The 19,630-nt window shown below is 41.6% G+C and overlaps 4 protein-coding genes across 5 annotated transcripts; 2 read left to right on the top strand and 2 right to left on the bottom strand.

Moving 5' to 3' along the window:
• LOC103979867 (zinc finger protein GAI-ASSOCIATED FACTOR 1) lies at nucleotides 1-2,806 on the bottom strand. Of its 2 annotated transcripts, XM_009396094.3 has the most exons (5): nucleotides 2,621-2,806; nucleotides 2,288-2,471; nucleotides 1,823-2,219; nucleotides 1,452-1,699; nucleotides 1-978 (listed from the first exon to the last, which is right to left on the bottom strand). In XM_009396094.3, exons 2-5 carry the CDS (start codon nucleotides 2,448-2,450, stop codon nucleotides 215-217), a joined length of 1,572 nt encoding a protein of 523 aa, XP_009394369.2. In that variant the 5' UTR covers nucleotides 2,451-2,471; nucleotides 2,621-2,806; the 3' UTR covers nucleotides 1-214. The 2 variants fall into 2 exon arrangements, with proteins under 2 accessions (XP_009394369.2, XP_064957460.1); XM_065101388.1 differs by lacking the exon at nucleotides 2,621-2,806 and having other exon boundaries at nucleotides 2,288-2,612.
• A 3,078-nt stretch (nucleotides 2,807-5,884) lies between these two features.
• On the top strand, nucleotides 5,885-10,872 carry LOC103979868 (uncharacterized). Its single transcript, XM_009396096.3, has 8 exons — nucleotides 5,885-6,021; nucleotides 6,221-6,312; nucleotides 6,407-7,203; nucleotides 7,410-8,851; nucleotides 8,935-9,013; nucleotides 9,096-9,496; nucleotides 10,100-10,198; nucleotides 10,299-10,872. Exons 3-8 carry the CDS (start codon nucleotides 6,543-6,545, stop codon nucleotides 10,455-10,457), a joined length of 2,841 nt encoding a protein of 946 aa, XP_009394371.2. The 5' UTR covers nucleotides 5,885-6,021; nucleotides 6,221-6,312; nucleotides 6,407-6,542; the 3' UTR covers nucleotides 10,458-10,872.
• A 3,280-nt stretch (nucleotides 10,873-14,152) lies between these two features.
• Nucleotides 14,153-14,920, top strand: LOC103980071 (F-box protein SNE-like). The gene has a single exon (XM_065101386.1). The coding sequence runs from the start codon at nucleotides 14,286-14,288 to the stop codon at nucleotides 14,754-14,756; it is 471 nt and encodes a 156-aa protein (XP_064957458.1). The 5' UTR covers nucleotides 14,153-14,285; the 3' UTR covers nucleotides 14,757-14,920.
• A 343-nt stretch (nucleotides 14,921-15,263) lies between these two features.
• LOC135608467 (uncharacterized) lies at nucleotides 15,264-18,453 on the bottom strand. Its single transcript, XM_065101387.1, has 3 exons — nucleotides 18,322-18,453; nucleotides 16,641-16,797; nucleotides 15,264-15,514 (listed from the first exon to the last, which is right to left on the bottom strand). The coding sequence occupies exons 1-3, from the start codon at nucleotides 18,322-18,324 to the stop codon at nucleotides 15,468-15,470; spliced, it is 207 nt and encodes a 68-aa protein (XP_064957459.1). The 5' UTR covers nucleotides 18,325-18,453; the 3' UTR covers nucleotides 15,264-15,467.
• Between the last annotated feature and the right edge of the window lie 1,177 nt (nucleotides 18,454-19,630).

The raw sequence follows: 19,630 nt of genomic DNA, 5'->3' as shown, positions 1-19,630 counted from the left end.
TTGTGAGTTCAAGAAGCTTGTCTGAGAACCATAAACAAGATGTACAACTATGTTCGATGAGATCAACGACGGGAACAAAGAAAACGAAGATAAAAATTGAGCAAAGGAGAGTAAGAACTAGAACAGAGCTGCCCTGTTCTCCGTTCCCTAGCAGCTAAAGATCACTGGAATGTCACTAGCTAATGAAGCAAACATGGAGAGATCAATGAGTCTGCTAGCGAATGGCAGGGCTAGACGGCTTCCTCTCCGTCCCTTCCCACCCTGCGGCAGCTGTTCCTGGTCCCATGTTGAGGCCGCCGCCGCTGCCGCCGCCACTGACAGAAGTCATCAATGCCGATAGGCCGCCGTTGGCGGTGCCGTCCACTGGACCCATCCCCAGACCTAGGAAGTCCAGTGTCGCTGGTTTCGACCCGAACAAGGAAGAGGAACCCATCATCAGGTCCGGCTCGTAAGGGAGCCCGAGCCCGAGCCCCGCCGATAACATTGGTGCTGGCTCCGGCTCCAGTTTTCGCTGGTGACCCCATTGCAGGCCGTCATCCTGGATGTTCTCCTGCTGCCCCAAGGAAGCGTCGAGGCCGAACCCCTTGAGGAAGGATGAGCCCGTGGCGGCGGCACCCATCTGAGCTGCCTTCTGCAGCAGCGCGGTGGCTGACATGTGGGGGGAGGGCGGCGGCGGAGCGAAGGGACGCCGGTCATGAGATTGCGCCTGCGGCGAGAACAACGACGCCGGGCCTCCGTTGGTGGCGAGACATAGCGAGGGGGGTTCCGTGAGCGGCCGGTCAGCGTGGCCCATCACGCTCATGAGGTCGGAGAAGGTGGCCGTGCTGTGGGCTACTGCGGTGGAGGTAGTCGACGCAAAGAGGCTCGCAAACAGGCTGGTGTTGCTGCTGCTGCTGCTGCAACTGACACCGCTGGTGTTGGCCAGCGACGCCGACGGCGGCGGCATGTACTGTGGCAATTCGGTCGGCTCAGCTGGCTCTGCAGTGGAATTGCAAGCACGTTAAGGGAGGGAAACCAAAAGAGGAGCAATGATGCGGTGGAGATGAGTAGATTTCTTTGATTCCAACTCCTTTAGCTCATCAACTGCAATGGAAAGTTTCTTATCAGAGCGAGACTTTTGGAAGGAACCAAACAACTCTCAGGACTCTCTCTCTCTCTCTCTAAAAGAAGCCTCTTTTTGCCTTCTACCCTCTCCAAAAGTTCCACCTTTCTCTTCACCATTTGGAACGACAACGAGGGCATCTCGGAGAGCATCAGACGACAGAAGACTCCAACGATCATGTCCTAATCCCCGCTAAATGCGCGTTTTTTATTGCATACGAAGCTTCAGATCCCGCAAAACCCCTTCGTTCACCTTCTTCTCTATCCGTGAGCTAATAGGATTCTTCCGCAGTCCGAAACTAGACCAAAAAGAGATGGACACGAGAGGCTAGAAACGGAGATCCACCAACCTTGTAGCTCCAGCGGGGCCACCTGCTGTGGTGGCAACGGAGCCGCGACCACCGCGGCCGGAGCTGTTTCCACCGCCGCCTCTGTTGCTGCTGTTACTTCCTCAGCCGCCGTCTCTTCCTCGGTTGCCGTTGCCTTCTCTTCCTCCGCCGGTGGCTTTGGATCCGCAGTCTGCGCCCCTGGCCCCTTCTTGCCACTCTCCTCCGCGAGCGCGTCGCAGAATGCTCTGTGGGTGATGAAGCTATCTCGCCTACCCACACCAGATCGACACACCGTGAACAAAACAGAAACAATGAATCCGAGATCCAAATCGACTGTCACACAACTGCATCAACAACGACTGGTCATGCAGCGAAGGTGTTCGTCGAAATACCGGGAAAAGAGCGTGCCGCAGTCGCAGCGATACTCGCGGGTTCCGCAGACCTTGGAATGGGCCTTCCAGTCGGACTGCACGGCGTACTTCTTCGAGCACTTGTCGCACTTCCACTTCTTCTCCCCGTGTTTCCGGCAGAAGTGCTTCTTGATGCCGGTGAGATCGCCGAGCGCCCGCGACGGGTCGTGGTGCACGCAGCTCGGCTCCGGGCACACGTACACCCGCTTCCGCGGCTCCTTTCCCGTCCTCTGCCGCAGTTTCCACGGCAAATTGTGCCCCCTCCGATGCAGCTGCAGGTTCTGGTCCCGCTGGAATCCCTTGTTGCAGATCTCGCACACGAACCGGTTGGTCGCCAACAACGTCTTGGGAGACAGCGCGATCACCTCCGCCTCCGGATCTATCCGACAAATCCCCATTCAATAACAAGAAGCAGAAGGGGAAAGCAGAAGCTCCAATTTGACTTACCTGGCGTTCCGGGGAGATTCCTCTTCTTCTTGACCACCGGATTCGGCGGCGGCGGTTGCGGGGGCGGCGCGGGGAGCTGAAGCTGGCTCGACGACGAGACGCTGCCCTCGCCGGAGCCGGAGTTGGAGACGGTCATGACGGAGGAATTCTCCAATTCCATCATCGAAATCTCTCTTCCTCTCAACTTCAAGACACAAAAGAAGAAAGAAACTGAAAAAGGAGAAGCTTTCACCAGCTACCGCTCCTGTATAATCCCTCGCCGGCACACTGAAACACTGGTCCGCCGGCGACACCGACAAAAAAGCGCAACACTGTAAAAACAAAAAGGCCAACCTTTTAACTCCCCTCCTCCATCTTCACTGGTTTCCCTCCAACAAACCGATATGAAACAAGAACGGAGCCGATGAATCGAGCTCCCACAAACCAGCGAGACTCGGTAACGACGGTGAGCCGAGTTGGTCTTCTTCGGCGGCGCAAGCGCTGCAAAGACGCAAGGGGAGGAGACGAAGGGTAGAAAGGGAGGAGCGAAAAGTACCCACGCAAGTCTAATAAAGCGGTGGGTGCAGGGCTTAACTCGGGTTAGGAAATGGTGGCAGACCTGCGGTTAACTCTGGTATGGACACGTGGAGAAATCCCGACCGTCACGCCGGTCGCAGGCTCGGCTCCGGCCTCCCCCTTTCTTTTTGTCGTGTAGCGGAATCTCTACTCACCCCTTCTGACCATTTTTATTATTATTTTATATTTCACCGTTTTAAATATTGTTCCGATAAATTTAAAATTGGAAGCGAGTGACACGTCATCCTTGAAACATAGAACAGCGTTTTTATCCAACCACTGATGGACATGTGGGTTGGCCATTATCCGCTTCATTAATAGTCGATTAACGCCGTGGAAATGAACAAAATAACAGTTTTTTAGTGAGAAAATTAAAGGAATAAAAGAGAAAAGGGGAATTTAGTACTTTAACAGGATAAGATTCTCCCGAATTAATGGGGTGGCCCACCACCACCCTCCAACAGTGGTATCCCAGTTTCCCTGCTTTATTTTCAGATTTACCAAAAGGTCCCCCTTGAGAATATCTATTTTGATGAATATATATATATATATGATGAATTTTGGAAAAAAAAAAATTTTTTTTCAGAAAATACCCCATCTATAGAATCCCTAAACAATATCTTTTTTAGGGGACAATCGATCCAATTATAATATTTTTACATTACATTAAATTTCTTTTAATAATATCAAAAATACTAAGTTTTTTATTTATTATTATTAAATACAAATTATATAAATATTATATAAAAATTCAAATAAAAAAATAAGACACTTAGTAAAGAAAACCTTTTTCGAAAATTCACTTATATATATATATATTTATTTATTTATTTATTTGTTGCTGGATATAATCTGAAGTATCTGTGTGTTAGGAATAAATTATTAGGGGTTTAATTGTTTATTACAGTCATCGTTTTCACTTGCCAGTCTTACCTGTGCTTCTATCCATCTGTAATGGCAATTGTTTATCCTTCCTTTATCAGAGTTCAGCTCTGACTTGGGGATCACTCTAAAAGAACACCTTAAATCTTCTCTCGAGTGCTCACTTCTCCATCATCTCAAAAGTACTCTGTTTTAATCATCATCTTATGGATGCCTTCCAATCACATTTCCACTCCACCCTTTACGAGACTGTCAGGTTCAGCTACCTGATTTCCAACTCATGCAAGCCTTTTGTTGTATTATGGGTTTGTATCTCAACTCAGGGAGAAGAAGTGCAGAAGAGAAGGGCACTTTCATCAGGTTTTATGACCCAATTCCAGTCTCAAATACTTCCAATGTTCTTAAGGTCAGAGTAGCAGTCAGCCATTCCGAAGTGCCCTTCTCATGTGCACACTGATTGAGGATAGAAAGAGGGAGGTGAAAGCAACAGGCCAACACAAATCATCAAGGGAGTTTGGTTTCTTTATTGTGTTTCTCCTAAGATTCCATTAATGTCTCTGTCTAATCATTTCCCCAAGTTTATTATCTCCCAGGTTTGTTCACACTTCCCTGCCAGGATAGTTCATGAGATCATCCTCCGTGATATAGTTCAATGAACCCATACCGAAGCAAGAGGACACACCGCAACCACTCCTGCAAACCATACCTTCAAAACTGTTGATTTGCCAAGGAAATGGAAGATTGAAATCCATGCGTCGTGATAAACTGATCTGCAATGAAGAACAGAGCATTTGCCAGAGAGCCAGAGGAAGAGAGAATAAGAACATTTCATCGAACACTTTCACATACCTCACCTTTCCTTCGCCGGAGAGAATTTCATTAGCTTCACCTCCAAAACAGAGAACAATGTGCCCAACCAAGATAAGCTCTGACTTTGATCTTAGCGAACAAATATACCATGACGGATGAGTTAGTACGGCTAGGTCAACAAGACAATGTCAGGAACTTTCTGTAGAGCGAATTGGATAATGAGGTGATCATGTTCTCAGGATGAAGCACCGGATGGCGTTGGTCGGGATCCGAGCCGATTGACTACTCTCCTTTGCATGAGGGGTGGCATGAACGATGACATGCCCGTGATCTCAAATTGTGTCGTATCAATCGACAAGCTTAGAAGATTGAATTGAATCCAAACAAACTTGTCATGATTCACTTCCAACAAGATGTCAAAGTTCTCATTGATTCAGTTTATTCTTTTTGTCATTTTTTTCCCTCTAATATTCATCCATCAATATTCGAACTATGTTGAATAATTTTTTTTTTAATGAGATATATAAATAGTGCCCCATACATAACGAAATATTTGATACAGATATATAAATAGTGAATCATGAATATGATATTTCATAGCAATAATAATAATAATAATAATATTATTATTATTATTAAAAAAATAATTTTGAGCCTTTGATTAACCAAATATATTTAAATTATTATTCAACATTTAAGCATTTGTCATATTGTTTAAGGAGTCTTAATCATTACCACATTTTATAATTAAACTAAATCAATCACTCTCAAATTATCAAGCAATAAGAGCAACACTTGTCTTAAACATCGGACCTAACATCATTTACTTTCTCCAAAAAGAACAAAAAAAAACCCAAATAATCGGGCCATTCCCACCACTCAATCTATGAGAGGATGTTAGGAATTTAATTAGGTGGAGGGAGGGGCGTTGATCTCAACGTCCACATTGGACCATGCACGAATCTCGATGCAGCCGTTGGGTGCGAATCTCAAAGCGTGGGCATTATAAGCTGACGTGTCGGAAGCGGGGAGCAGACAGTATGATCCGGCCATGGCGGGTCATCCACGGAGCTCGATGCAAGCAATCAGAATCCAGACCGAATCTCAAAGCGAGGGCACCGCCGTGTGATGTAAGCGTGTCCGAGAAACCTCGATGCGTCGGAAGCGGGAGCCGTGGTGGACCACGCACGGATCTTGATGCAAGCAATCAGTATCCTGAGCGAATCTCAAAGCGAGGTCACCGCCGGGTACCGTAAGGGTATCCGAGAAACCCACGTGTTCGAAGCGGGAGCCGACATTAAAATCCGGGTTCCCGCCAAAGTTTGGCGCGAAAAACATATTCCTATTAAACAAATTCGCATCGACTTTCCTTTCCTTCCCGCCCTCTGCGCCTCGCTACCCCCGGGCGATTGCCTCAGCTCAACTAGGGTTTTCCTCTTCGGTTGCCGCCGGCCTCCGCATCTCCTCGGCGGATCACATCCATCAAGGTAAGATACCCCCGGATCGGATTCCCTCGGATACGGTTCCTTTTCGGATCGATCTTCTCTTGGGTTTTCGAGCTAGGGTTTCGAATTTTTTGTTCTTTTTTGGGGTTCGGTGCTTTTGTCTGGGTCTGTTGGTCAGATCTGAATCGCTTGATTAGATCGGTTGTGCTGTTGCATTTATGATGGATTTGATGCTTTCCAGGTCACAGTACTTGGAATTCCGATACCATATGGTTCCAGGATTTGGTGTATGTAATCACGAATTGGCCTCAAGATCCGCTGAAAGGTTTCAGGGTGCGTGATCCTAAATTATCAGACAGTCACTGGCAATCTGATGTTGATGGATTCTGTTTTTGCACTTTTTTCTGCTTGTTCTTGTCACTGGTAGGAAAAGGGATACATTATGCCGCAGGATTGATCTTGGAAAGAAAGAGACCCTTTTGCCGGGAGAGGAAGTCGGTCTGTGCTTTGCAGTCTTGCTGAGTTAGATAGTTGCAAACGCTCGAATCTTTATCTGCTCAAATATGGAGGATTCAGTTTCAAGAAATCATAATGTCAACCACCCGAGAAGGCGATCGTTGAGACTCAAACATGTACGTGTCATCTATGAAGAGAATGGCGTGGAAATTATAGGTTTATCTGCGGCAAGTGAGAAGCACAAGAAAGAGTGTGATCCCGCTGTAGGCAAGCAGGTAAAAGTTATGATGCTCGAGTCAGAGGATGACGGCTTTACCTGCAAATCTAGTGATCATGTCGACACCCTCTCTGATGAACAAAGTGCCATTGGCATAACCTTGAAGGATTTGCGAAAAAGGTGCAAAGCTAGGAAACGGAAGGCCCCAAAATGTAATTTTTCCTCAGAAGTTGACTCTGGATGCTATTCGACTTCCGGGGAATCCAAGATGCAGAATCACGAACATGTCAAACTGGAACAGGAGGAATCTGACCTTGAGGAACCCCTTATCAAACTGAAGCGTTTAAAGGGATCTGCTCGGGACAAAAAGCGACCAAGGCGTGCACATTTGTGTTCAGATGATTTAGTTTCCAAGAAGGTGGATACATCGTCACCCTGTAGGTTCTGTGATCCTGTGCAAGATTTGTCACCTGTAGTAAAAGCTAATGCATCAACCAAGGGAAGGGTTTCAGAGGATGATGCTACAGAGGTCGATGTGAAAAACACAGCAGGTGAGGTTTCGACTTGTAGATATTCATTTACTCTATATTTTCCTTAATGCGCTACTTTGCCTTTGCTTCTATATTCCATGCAAACACTAAGTCAAGAGCAAGTTGGCTGATAAATTCTGGAAAAAGATGCAAGTTCCATCTTCGCATAATAAATTTCTTTCTGTTCTTTTATCATATTTCTTATGATGACGTTGGGATGAATGCAGGGACACACTATATGGAAGTCAGTAATTCTCTGGTTTCTTCTAATGCTTCTGTAAATGGTGATCTCCTTTGTACTGCCATTCCTGAATTTGTTCATCATGTTAAAGGTGAGATTGTAGATACTTGTTCACTGGATTACCAAATTGAAGATGATCATGCTGTCAAGGGCACCCAATCAGCCAATCTGTTTCAGAAAGACACTGAAGATAGTGAGGCCTCTTCTTTGTCAATTTCTAAGCTAAAGAATAACCTTTTCGTTGATAGTCCTAGATACAACATTGTTAAAACTGAGAAGTCTGAAGATGATGCTCTGATGCATAAGCATACCTGTGCTTCTGGGAATTCAACTGCTAGTTTTATAGCAAAACCTGTCTGTCCTGAAGAGCCATCTAGTAGGGAGAATGATGAGTTTGCTCCGGTTAGTAAAGATCCAGTATGTTGTGTTTGTGAGATTTCCATTAACTATAGAGAACCAGAAAATTATCCTGCTGTTCCTGAAATTAGTGAAGAACAAATTGGTGGAACCAAGGACCTTTTGGCAATTCCAAATTGGGATGCCATACCATCAGTTTTGGAAGAATCAAAACATGTTAGAGTTCCTCTAAATGGCTTAAAACATGTGAGAGTTCCTCTCAGTGGCTTCAGTCCCAACTCCATCTCTGCCCCTGCAAACAATTATCATGTTAACAATAGGAGAAATAAGAAAAGAAGCATTTTACCTGAAGAGATTACAGATAAGAGCACAGCAAAACAGATAAATTGTTCAGCTAAATGCCATAGTTATGAACCAATGGAAGCAAAACTTATCTGTGCTGTCGATATGGTAAATGAGGATACTCAAGATTTAGCTAATGGTACACCACTACAAGAGATGCCAGTATATGGTCAGGCAAACGATGTGATTGATGAGCATTACCTCTTGTGTAAAGAAGTATTTGGTTTGGAGGAAATATTTTTATCCGGAAAGGAAGATCATAGTTGTGATGATCTAATTCATGATGTGATGGCTGGTAGCGTGCTCTGCTCCTTGCCACTCTCCAAGACATGCTTCAGTGTGGCCAAAGAGTTGCAACATGCTGGTGAGGAGACAGATCCTTTCTGTAAATTGGAAAATGCTTCTAATGGCCAAGCAGAGAAAGCAATTGATTTCTCTGGGAAAATATCCAATTTCTCTAATTCAGATGGATCGACAGAACTTGATCCCCACTCTCGTAAAGCATCTCCTCTGTGTATAAGTTCAAGCGATGGTCTGCAATGCACAGATGATTTACTGAAAGACACAGAAGACTTGTCTTGTGTAGTGGAAGAAAAGGTTGATGCTACTTCAGATCAGCCAACTATAACTGCAATATCTCATTCAGTTGTGATCAGCAAAGAACAATCTGAATGTGATCAGGAGTTGTTGGCGGATCATCCTCCCGAAAAGCTATTATCATATAGGAAGGTTTGATTACTTGCATTTTCTGTTAAATATTGTCCTTAAATCTCAATCTCCCGAGCTTACATTTTGTCGTTACATTGTGGCAGACCATGTCTCCAACCTCTCAGGAGAAACTTTGCCAGGCTTTAAGGGACATTGATCTACAAGATGTCAGTCAACCAACTGGTAAGCATTGTATTTGTATCCGTGTACTAATACATTTTTTTTGTTATCGTTGTCAATAGTCACCGTGCTCCATTTGGATTAGAAAAATCTCTAGCTAAAAGGAAGAGGCTTTCATGCGAGAAATGGATAAAGGCAAGGATATCCTCCTCACTTCTAGGTCCCAAGGAAGCTAAACAATGTCTGGGGCCTGAGCAAACAAATAAAAAGCCAAGGAACCAATCTAATGGTCCTCCCCCTCCTGTTAAGAAAGTAATTGTCAAGTCACCAGAGACTTCTGGCAGGATGCCATGTTCTTGCATGAAGACTTCATCAATTCACATGAATATGGAGAAGGCCATCGAGTTTTCACAGCGGCAGATGCATGATATAGAAAGACTTGCTATGCAACTTCTGAAGGGGTTAAATTCCATGAAGAACATCATGGAAGAAACACTTAGCTCAGAAGCTCATTCTTGCCTGCTCTCTGAATTTACTGCTGAGGAGGTATAGCTATTTCATTTTTCCCACATTAACAAATGCATGTCTTCTGGAATCTACTTCAAACAATTCATTGTTCACACCCTTGACATCCTAGCTTTAAAAAACCATGTACAAGACTGCCTTGTGTTTGTTTTACCATGTCAAATTTGAGTGCTCATCCCTTCAGTTCTGGTTGCTTTATCTTCTTTTTTTTTTTCCCCCAATAATACCTATGAAATAGGATTGACAATACTTATGTATCATAATTACTCTTATGACAAGCATGTTCTTGCGATGTGAGATGTTTGCTAAGACCTTCGACTATACAAACCCAAGTCACTAAGTTCAATCTTTTGAAGCAACTGATTCTTTGATATAGTACCTTTTTTTTTTTGTATTGATTACTTGTAGCTTACATGCTTGTGTTACTCAACAACAGACATTGATATCAGATGTTAGTTTTGTTTTCCTGTATCAGCACGTCAGATATCCACCAGATGCTTATGCTCATTGAGAGAATTGAACTGTTCCAAAAATCTTATCCTGCAATTTACCATTTAGCAAGCCGTTTGCTAATGAATGCTTAAACATGACTTGATTTGATAGCTTGCATTTGTTTATGGACAGATGCGGGCAGCTGCTGAGAATGCTTCAGAACTCGAAAAGACCACAAAGAAGTGGTTGTCTATTATGACAAAGGATTGTAATCGTTTCTGTAAAATAATGGTAGGTGACGCCGTTTCCTTGACAAAACCTCGATCCGGCAGTATCCAAAATTTGAGCATTTGATTCTTATTCGGTATTAACCTCGTCATTTAAATGACAGAGATCAGCAGACAACAAATCAACTGCTTCTGTTAATGGTGTTCGCAAAGGGAGAAAGATAACTTTTGCTGATGAAGTTGGTGGTACGCTCTGCCACGTCGAGACCTTTGAGCGACAGCCTTCTCCTGACAGTACACCTGAACGGGAGCAGTCGGGTTAGAAGCAATGCTGAAAGGTGGCATCACGACATTTACATTGGTCATTCCCTGCATTCACAAGTCAGGTAGGGAAGCAAAAGCGACTCCATTCCTTCATTTACATTGCAGATCTTTGCATCCTCTCAAGCAACAGTTACACCTATGTGAAGGTCTTCATGGATCATGAGATCCTGGAATTTCCGTGAAGGGATGTTTATAGTTGGCAAAAAAAAAAAAAAGTTAGTTTGTGAAAATATCTTATTCTTGATATTGATATTTATGGGAAATTTCAATTTCAGCCTGCTAATCTTGGCCCTCATGCTGTCTTGTGTATTGTTGTACTTTGACGAAAGGCTTGTAACTAAAGTTTAAAGCAATCCTTTGCAAATCGTTTCTGTTTTGTATTGGACTCACCTGAGTTGTTGTACTTGGATGGAATACATACCAAAATTAGTTGATCTCAAATGCTGGTGGAATCTGACATAACCGAGAACCGATCTCATACAAAATTATCTTTTTTCAGTGACAGATGGTAATGTTAATGCGTTCATGTTCATGTTGATTTTGTTATGTGGATGTCTTGGAAATCTAGAAAATAGTTATGTTGGGATTGTGGATGAAAACAATGAGATGATGCTATAATTGAATGAAAAATCTTCAGTTGCCTCTTTTCTTTGAAGTTGAATCTGATAAATGCAAATTGATTCAGATGGTTGGGTGTTGTACCGACCATTTCAACCATGGATACGTTAAGCATATATTGGCAAGAAGACAGAGAGAAGAAGGCCGTGAAATGTGAATCATTCTGAATCCAAATGAGCTTTCCGAGAGTGAATAGTAGTGTACTGCAAAGGTGTAAATGATTGTTAGAGAGAGAGAGGGCGGTGACAGGCAGGAATCGTTTCAGTAGTTCTCTTTGGTCCATTGTAAGAGAAATGGCTGGTCATTCACAGCGTTTCGATTGGAACCCAATCATGCTCTCACGACTTCACGTAGTGAGAGAAATGTTACTTGGAGTGGAGGTCTCCACTTCACACACTTCCTTCTATATATTCCCTAATAATTCTTGTAATTGATTTTATCAGGACAATTATGTTGTCACGTAAAAATATAATGTGTACAAACATAATAATAATAATAATAATAATAATAAAACAAGATAACAAAAATAAATACTTTTTATTTTGCAAATAATAAAGTCAATTATAATAACTATTTAAAAATGCATCACCACTTATAAGTTAAGTTGCTCATATTTAAAGGGTCCATTATGCATTATCGTACAATTGATTTCTAAAAATAATTCTTAGATCTAATTTATTTTCATGCGAATTAAAGACTCTTATTTCTATCTATTCAATTTGAATAGATTTGATCAAACTAATTTACTAAAAATCATGTTCAGGATATATATAATAGTTTTAAGAGATTCACCATATATTAAATCCGGTACAGAAAAAAAATTCATCACACTCTTAATCATATCCATAAGGGTATAATTATATGTTTCAAGATATATATATCTATATCTTGAAAAATCAATAATGAAACTAATAAAAAACATTTCTTCACTAAAATATAGAATATGCAGCAGTCGGTGATGTAGAGGATATGATATCTAATTCCTTTAATAATATCATATTGAGTTATAGTAATCCTTTTTACTGACAAATGACTTATCTGCAATCTTGAAATATTCTTTAATAACCATTAAGTATTTTACTGTACTATTAGTGGGAGGAAACATCGTCCAACTGTTCTTCTTTTGAGTATCAAATTAATATGTATTTTTTCTCGATCCATAGTGTTATCGTAAGTAATGTCTATGGGTCTTTCAACAAGTAATGATAAATCAAAATTTAATACATCTAAAGTAGATTGTATATATTCAAACCATTCTAAATATTTTGATGCAAAAAGAATCAAATTTAATATAGGTGATTGTATATGCTCAAACCATTCTAAATAATTTGATGCAGAAAGAATCTCTGAATAATTAGATTAGATTGTATATGTCTAAGTATTTTAAGAATAAAGGATCATTGATATTTTAAATTTCCATCATTATGGCTGCTTAAAGAATAATGCCAAATTTTATGAGCAAAAAACGTAAATAAGAGGATGGATATTAACGGAAATAAAAGATTTTTATAAGGCGAAATTGGAATATTGCGGTTAAGGATATAAATCGGAAATAGTTATTTGACGAAGGGCAATATTGTCCTTTTAGGGGCGGAAGCCGGAAACCCTATTCGTCCTCCGTCTCAACCAAGCCGCCGTCGCAAGCTCGTTGCGTTCTACACCCGCGTCAGCTGACATCCGGCCACCATCGTAGGAACACCATCACTTCTCGGCCGGCACCAGGGCAGTGCACTGCCTCTTACCAGTAAAATTATGAGCCACATACGGTTAACGAGCGGCCCGCTGAAAGAATCCAACACACATCACCTCATCTTTTTGTTTACTTGTTCCATTGCTTTCCTGTGACCCACTGTGCTCGACCCTTACAAGACGCCAACCCTTATCTGTTGCTGAGCCCTAGGCCTGAGCCGAGCGATCTCTTTGGCCTTCTCGGTGTCCTCATGGTGGCCGGGCCTCCTGCAGCTGTTGACTTGTGCTCCACGGAATTGATATATCGGCAGGGATTCCTCCGGGGGGTACGGAGGCTGTCACGTGAGTGGCGAGGGCCTTTGGACTCCTCCCTTTCTCCCCTTGTGCGTGCAGGAATCTGTCTTCTCTCCATGATGAGAATGTTCCATGGGCGAGACGAGCATGTGGTCTCTCGCCTCCCTGTCGAAGTAGATCTCCCTCATCATTTCCACCGAGATCGTCCTCGTGTTGGGTGGTAAAAGAGGAAGAAAGAGATGGGGAGTGTAGGGCATCCTTCTCGGACACAATGATGAGGGTTTGCAGGAGTCTGAGCTGGGAAGGGGCGTCGGCGTCGCTCATCTTTCACGTCTTCATCCGCCCTACAATCCATCGGAAAGACCCCAACAAACACAAAAGAAAAGAAGCAGCGATGATGGATTGATTATTATTGATGCGTCAAAATAGTGCACACGAGGCACAACAACCAATCCATGGATCCATGTCGATAGCCAATAAGCATGTGACAACTCATCTCTTCTGATGTCTTTGGTATTATCTTAATTCCTTTATATCCACTCATTTTTATCTTTCTCTAAAATGAGCAAATTTGGTACTCGAATGAAGTCCAATATGATAGTTTGGTGCTCCCACCTACTCTCCATGGCTCCACTGTTGCAAGCAAGAATATGGTGCGTGCCATCGGTGTAAACCGCGTCTCATTTTTATCCTAGTCATTCAAAGCCTAGTTTGTAGGTTCGACATGGCTGACTTGAGATGTCTGTAGGTGGTGACACTTTCTTCTTTCTTATTCATCTATTCATCATTACATTCTTCTCCCGTCTCTCTCTCTCTCTCTATCTCTTTGTGTGTGTGTGTGTGTGTGCGTGTGTGTGGGGGAGAGAGCAGCAACGGCTAGTCGATGAGAGATTACGCTACGTGGGCACGTCACGTAAAGCGCTCGGGCACGGCCAAATTTGATGCGACCGATATGTGCATGCCAATCCACTTTGGAAGACCTTTCCAATACTATATTCATCCCAGCGTTTCTTGGGAGAAGAAGAAGAAGAAGAGAGAGAGAGGAATACGATGGAGAGGTCACGTAACGCATCTCTCAGCTCTTGGCCCCATCTCCTCGTTGCTGCAGATACCCTTCCCCTTCCCCTTCCACCATTAATGCGCACAACGTTTTCCTCCCATGTATAAGAGGATAGAGGACTCTGGGTTTCCTCTCTTGTTTCTCTTCTGCTACTACTGAAGGAACTATGCCACCTCAAGAAGAGGCGGAGGAAGGGGAGGAGGAGGAGGAGGGGAGAAAGGGGAGGCGACGGACGGCCTTCTCTATCAACGACAACGTGGACCTGCTGGCGGAGATACTGGGGAGGCTCGACGGGCGGTCGCTGGCGGTGGCAGGGTGCGTGTGCCGCCTCTGGAGCGCCGTCGGCCGCCGGGACAGCGTGTGGGAGGCTGTCTGCCACCGTCACGCGGCCGGCGGAAGCGGCGCCACCCGGTCCGTGGTGGCCGCGCTCGGCGGGTACCACCGGCTCTACCGGCTCTGCATCGGGCCGGCACTGGACCGGCTCGCCGGCTCCGACGGGGCCCACCTCTCCCTCTCGCTGTCGCTCTCCCTCTCGCTCTTCTCCATCGACTGCTACGAGCGGCTGGGCGGGAGGCAGCAGCAGCAGCAGCAGTCGGCCTCGCTGCTCTTCCTCTTCAAGCCCGTCGACGTGTCCTGAACACACGCACGTCGGCGTTTCCCTCGTGGAGCACCCAAAGGTGTGTTTCATTCATGTAACGCTGCAGCCGCCGGTATTGTTTCTACCACTGATCTCTATCGATATGTTTATTTATTGGAACAAGGACGTAATATTTTTGTTAATTTATATTTAGATTCTTGTCATGAAGACTTCATTACCCAATATGGAACTTAACTTGCTGGTTGTCTTTTTTTTTTTTCATTATTTAACTGCTCATAAAAAAAAAAGGTTTTACGATTACCCTTTTACCACTACCGTAGCTCTCGTTAACAACATATCAAAGTGGCTCATTTAATTATTTACCAACATCGAGGACTAGGATGCATGATCATGAAATCTGAGAAAATTTTACGTTTAGTCTCGATAAATTAACATAATTCATCATTGGCAGTGGCGATGTTACCTCGTAGCTGTTTCGCATAGATTCCCCTCCGGTCAAATACAAGATGCTCCCTTTGGTCATACCATTAAGATAGAAAAGTCATGTACGAGAAAATGGAGTTCAATATAGACCCAGAATTAGCAGTTGGACTAAAGGAAGACAAGGACGTCAACAAGTGTTATGTATATGTGTTATATATCTTATAGACTAAAGATTTGGCAATCTCATAACACATTTTCTTTTTTTTTTTCTCCGAGCAAATTAAACCATCACATACTTTGAGCAGGGCTTCCTTTGTCCCCTACGCTTCATGCCATCCCGCCACTAGTTGCCGTCCTAATTATCTGAAACAAAGCTGCCAACCCACCGAACAAAAGAAGAAATATATCAGCATTGTAGACACATCGGTGCTCAAATTTATAATATTTCTGATCGACAGAACAATAGTTAGTTTCAAAAATACAACTAGATACTACTCAGTAATGGGGGAAAAAGGGAAAAACATTGCCATTTGGATTGAAAGGATAAGATCAACGTTTTTCTACTTCAACAAAGTGATTAAGGATACTTTCTGTTGCAAAATTCTGCTGATTTAGTAATTTGAGAAATTATTTAAGTTTTATTTGTCAAAAGAGATATAAGAAAAAGAAAGTAAAACAAATTGTATCGTCAATGGATTTCATAAAGAATTGGACTGTAACAACCAAATAGATTTCAAGCAGCTTCCTATTAAATGGGGCCAATTCGACGAAGTAGCATCCTGCTATTCCAAGACAGTCCTACGGCTTTCTTTTATTGCTTTACTGGACTTTATCATGCTATACTGGGAAAGCCAATACTACCAGGACAAATTTAAGCGGCAACGTAAATTTGTCTACATGGCACTTGCCTCTTAAAATCACCCAGTGAAACATAACAATGCCGGCAAAGTTGCGCTGAAACATTTAATTTCATTTTTTTCTCACAATGTCGATTTTACAGACGAAAATGTCACACATGCTTAGTGATAAACCAAAATGAGACAGAGTCAATATGTGTCCAGTGGTAAATCCTACATAATTCTGTCAACATAGTCGATGGCATAAAGAAAAACAAGATTAAATGTTTCACTTTCATAAGTACAAGGATCTGATTGTAATTTTTAAAAATATAGGAATCGTGATGCTAAAAATAATTGATTAAAAAGGATAATATATAATTAGTCCATGTAATAAGGGCCAACAAAAGAGGATATAAGTTTCAATGGAAAAAACCAAGTAAGCAATTAAGAAGTATCAAGAATTTCTATATAGGAATATACTAGTCTACTTTTGTTCTCTATCTACTTTAATCTCATGCTAATTAGTCATCTTGGAGGTCAAATAGAAAGAGTAAACAAGCAAAACAACATAGATTAAACTGCATGAAAATTCTAACTAGCAGTAGCTATAGGCAAAGGTTAAAAAATAAAGCATCAACTAGATCAGATTAGGATGACATACATGATCCGATGACCACAAAGATGAAGAACCCAAGCACAACAGGACCAACAGGATAGTCATTTCCCTTCTTTACTGTTGTCTCAGGTACTGACCCCCTCTTTGTAATATTCTTCTGGAATTTCTGTATTTTTCTGTCAGCAAGGCGCCTTGAAGTAGTCTGCAGAAAACAGTCAGATCATCATATATACACAAATGAAAGCAAAATAACAACTGCCACCAGAATTTTAAGCGCTAGCAGAAATAGGAGAAAAAGTATGTAATGATTATGATAGCACCGGCTAGTGGCCCTTTCGGATCCGCCGATCATACCATGATTATTCTAGCATGAAATAGTTAGAACGATATTGCCCTCCACATGACTAATATATCTCACTGCAACTTATAAGACCAGAGAAAATATCAAGTTCTTCCAAAACATAATTTGTATTTTGAAGTTGCACTGAATTTGTTAGTCATGTGACCAGAGAAAAAAAAACAAATTATGTGAAAGTGTAAGCAGCAAATGTACTGTAATATAGTCTGAAAATAGCCCACATGTAATGAGAAAAATTCAGCATCAGTGTCCAACATAGAATAGAATGCATTGACTTCACAAGCATTTTAAAGCATCCATGGCAATTCCCAGCAAACAAAGACTAACTTCATTAACACTATATTCTCAAAGTAATTTTGTTATTTTCCCAACCACCAATTGGCAATATGTAAGCCTCTTCGAAAAGCATTAAGCATATTAGATAGAAGGTCCAATGCAATGTCCAGTGCAACCTAATCAACATAAACATGCTCTTCGAAACCTACACTTATCATAAAACAGAACAATTGCACTGGATTCTTCAACTAGGAGTCTACGATACAATGTGTTCCAATTCAAAGTTATGATGTGTCAATTCTCTTTTCTCTCCGTGTTTTGGAAGGTGGATCAGTCACAGAATTAAGCATACGACTCATCTTTGAAAAATAAGATCCCAAATCTAAGTCAAAATTTACTTTTGCAAATTGCTTCCATCAATCCAATTATAATAATCCACTAAATCGATTACGTTTCACGCTCAGTTGTCCATCCATTGGCAACTAGATAAAATATAAGACCAACCGAAGCATGCAAACAGAGAGTAAACTTGGCTCCATCAGGAACCCGCTCCACCGAGACACACATTACAGGAATAAACTTTGATGATAATTACCTATAAGTTAAAAGGCTTCTAACCCCTCTACAACTTTTTCCCCAACCAAGCACGCAGAGAGATATGTGTAATGACTAGCCCTATGTTAAGGGCAAAAGCAATAATAGAGCCATCAATGCACACAATGAAAAATTCATCATAAACAGCTTCAACACAAACATATAGTTGAATCCACCGATCATCTTTGTAGATCTCCTGGTCTCCTAATTAGATCTCATCGTCAAACAAGGTCCCGATGATCGCCTAGTGATGGATCTGACGCGTACTCTATCACAGCCGAACTCAAACACCAATTTGTTTAAAATTACTCATTCGAGAAAGGAACAAATCTAAAAGTTCAACATAAATCGACATCGACTACCGCATCGCAGATTCGAATTCCACACGACCGATCCTAAAGGAGGAACTAAAATCAAGGTTCTAATTATCAATCGAAATATTACAGATCTACGCAGATAGCGTAAAACCAATTAGATTTGGGGAAGACAATGCCTCACCATTTCTCGTCGGGGGAGGGGATCGAAAACTCGGGAGCGTGGAGATGGACGGGGCGAAAGGGGAGAGACGGAGACGCTACGCCTTCGCGTCTTCGGATCAATATTTGGATCGCGGGGACAACGCGCCTCCGTTCATCGGATGTTATATAGAGGTCCGCCGATTCTAGAAGCATCTACAGGGAGCGTTACCCGTTCAACCCTTGGAAAATTTCTTCTGCGGACCGGGTCCGAACCGGAAATGGCAGACCGTGGACCGGCTCAACATGCTACCCATGGATCACATATTAACAACATACAAATATCTAAATAATTAAAATATTAATATGGATTTAATGTTTCCTTTACTTGATAATGGATTTAGGTTATTATATATATATATATGATTTTCTTAGAAAATACTTATTTTAGGTTTTTTTTAATCAGTACATCCATTTTATTTTTTAAATAGTTCCTCGAATTTAAAAAATACATAAATTATCCTTAAAAAAATTTCATCTGTAATAATGTTTTTGACTTGTTATAATATTTTAGCTATCACAACAAGACACTATAAAGTCTACTTAAAAATATCATAAATAATTTAAATAGACTCATAATCTCAAATAAGTTAACTAAAATCCTAAAAATATAATATTATAATGATCTATAATCAATAATAAATACGATTCAATGTTATTTAAGTAAGTTTTATTAATTTTTATTTTTTTTGGCATAGCAATAAAACATAATAAATAATATTAGAAAACACCGTAAGCCAAACGAAGACACTATAACAGTTAAAATAATAAATTTGATGAGAAAAATTTTGAGTATTTTTTAAATTAAGAGTATTGTTTGAAAAAAAAGGTTACTTTTTGAAAAAAAAATCTAAAATAAGAGTATTTTCTAAAAGTAATAATAATAATAATAATAATGATAATAATAATAATAATAATAATAATAATAATATAAAAATAATGGTGGTTCCTTAAAATAACTCATAACTTTAGATTTTTCTAATAAAGCACCTAAGTTTGAAAAATTTTTATAGTATTTTTTTTAGAAATGATTATTTTACTCATATTAGTTACCACCTTTTGTCACATCCGACCTCGTCTTCCCTTTCTATCCTTCTTTGTCTTGCACTTGGTAACCTTATTTATCAATCCTTGTCGCTTACAACCCTCGTGTGAGGATCTACTATCGCCTATAGTCCTCGTGCGATGCCTCGTCGACCCCCTTTGCTTGTAGCCCTCATGTGAGAGTTATTTATCTCCCTTAGTCACATGTAGGGATTGTTTTACTCTATTTATAGTTTTGCGTGAAGGCT

This window comes from Musa acuminata, chromosome BXJ2-3, assembly GCF_036884655.1.
Source record: "Musa acuminata AAA Group cultivar baxijiao chromosome BXJ2-3, Cavendish_Baxijiao_AAA, whole genome shotgun sequence".
Lineage (NCBI taxonomy): Eukaryota > Viridiplantae > Streptophyta > Magnoliopsida > Zingiberales > Musaceae > Musa > Musa acuminata.
This window is presented reverse-complemented; position numbering and strand designations above follow the sequence as displayed.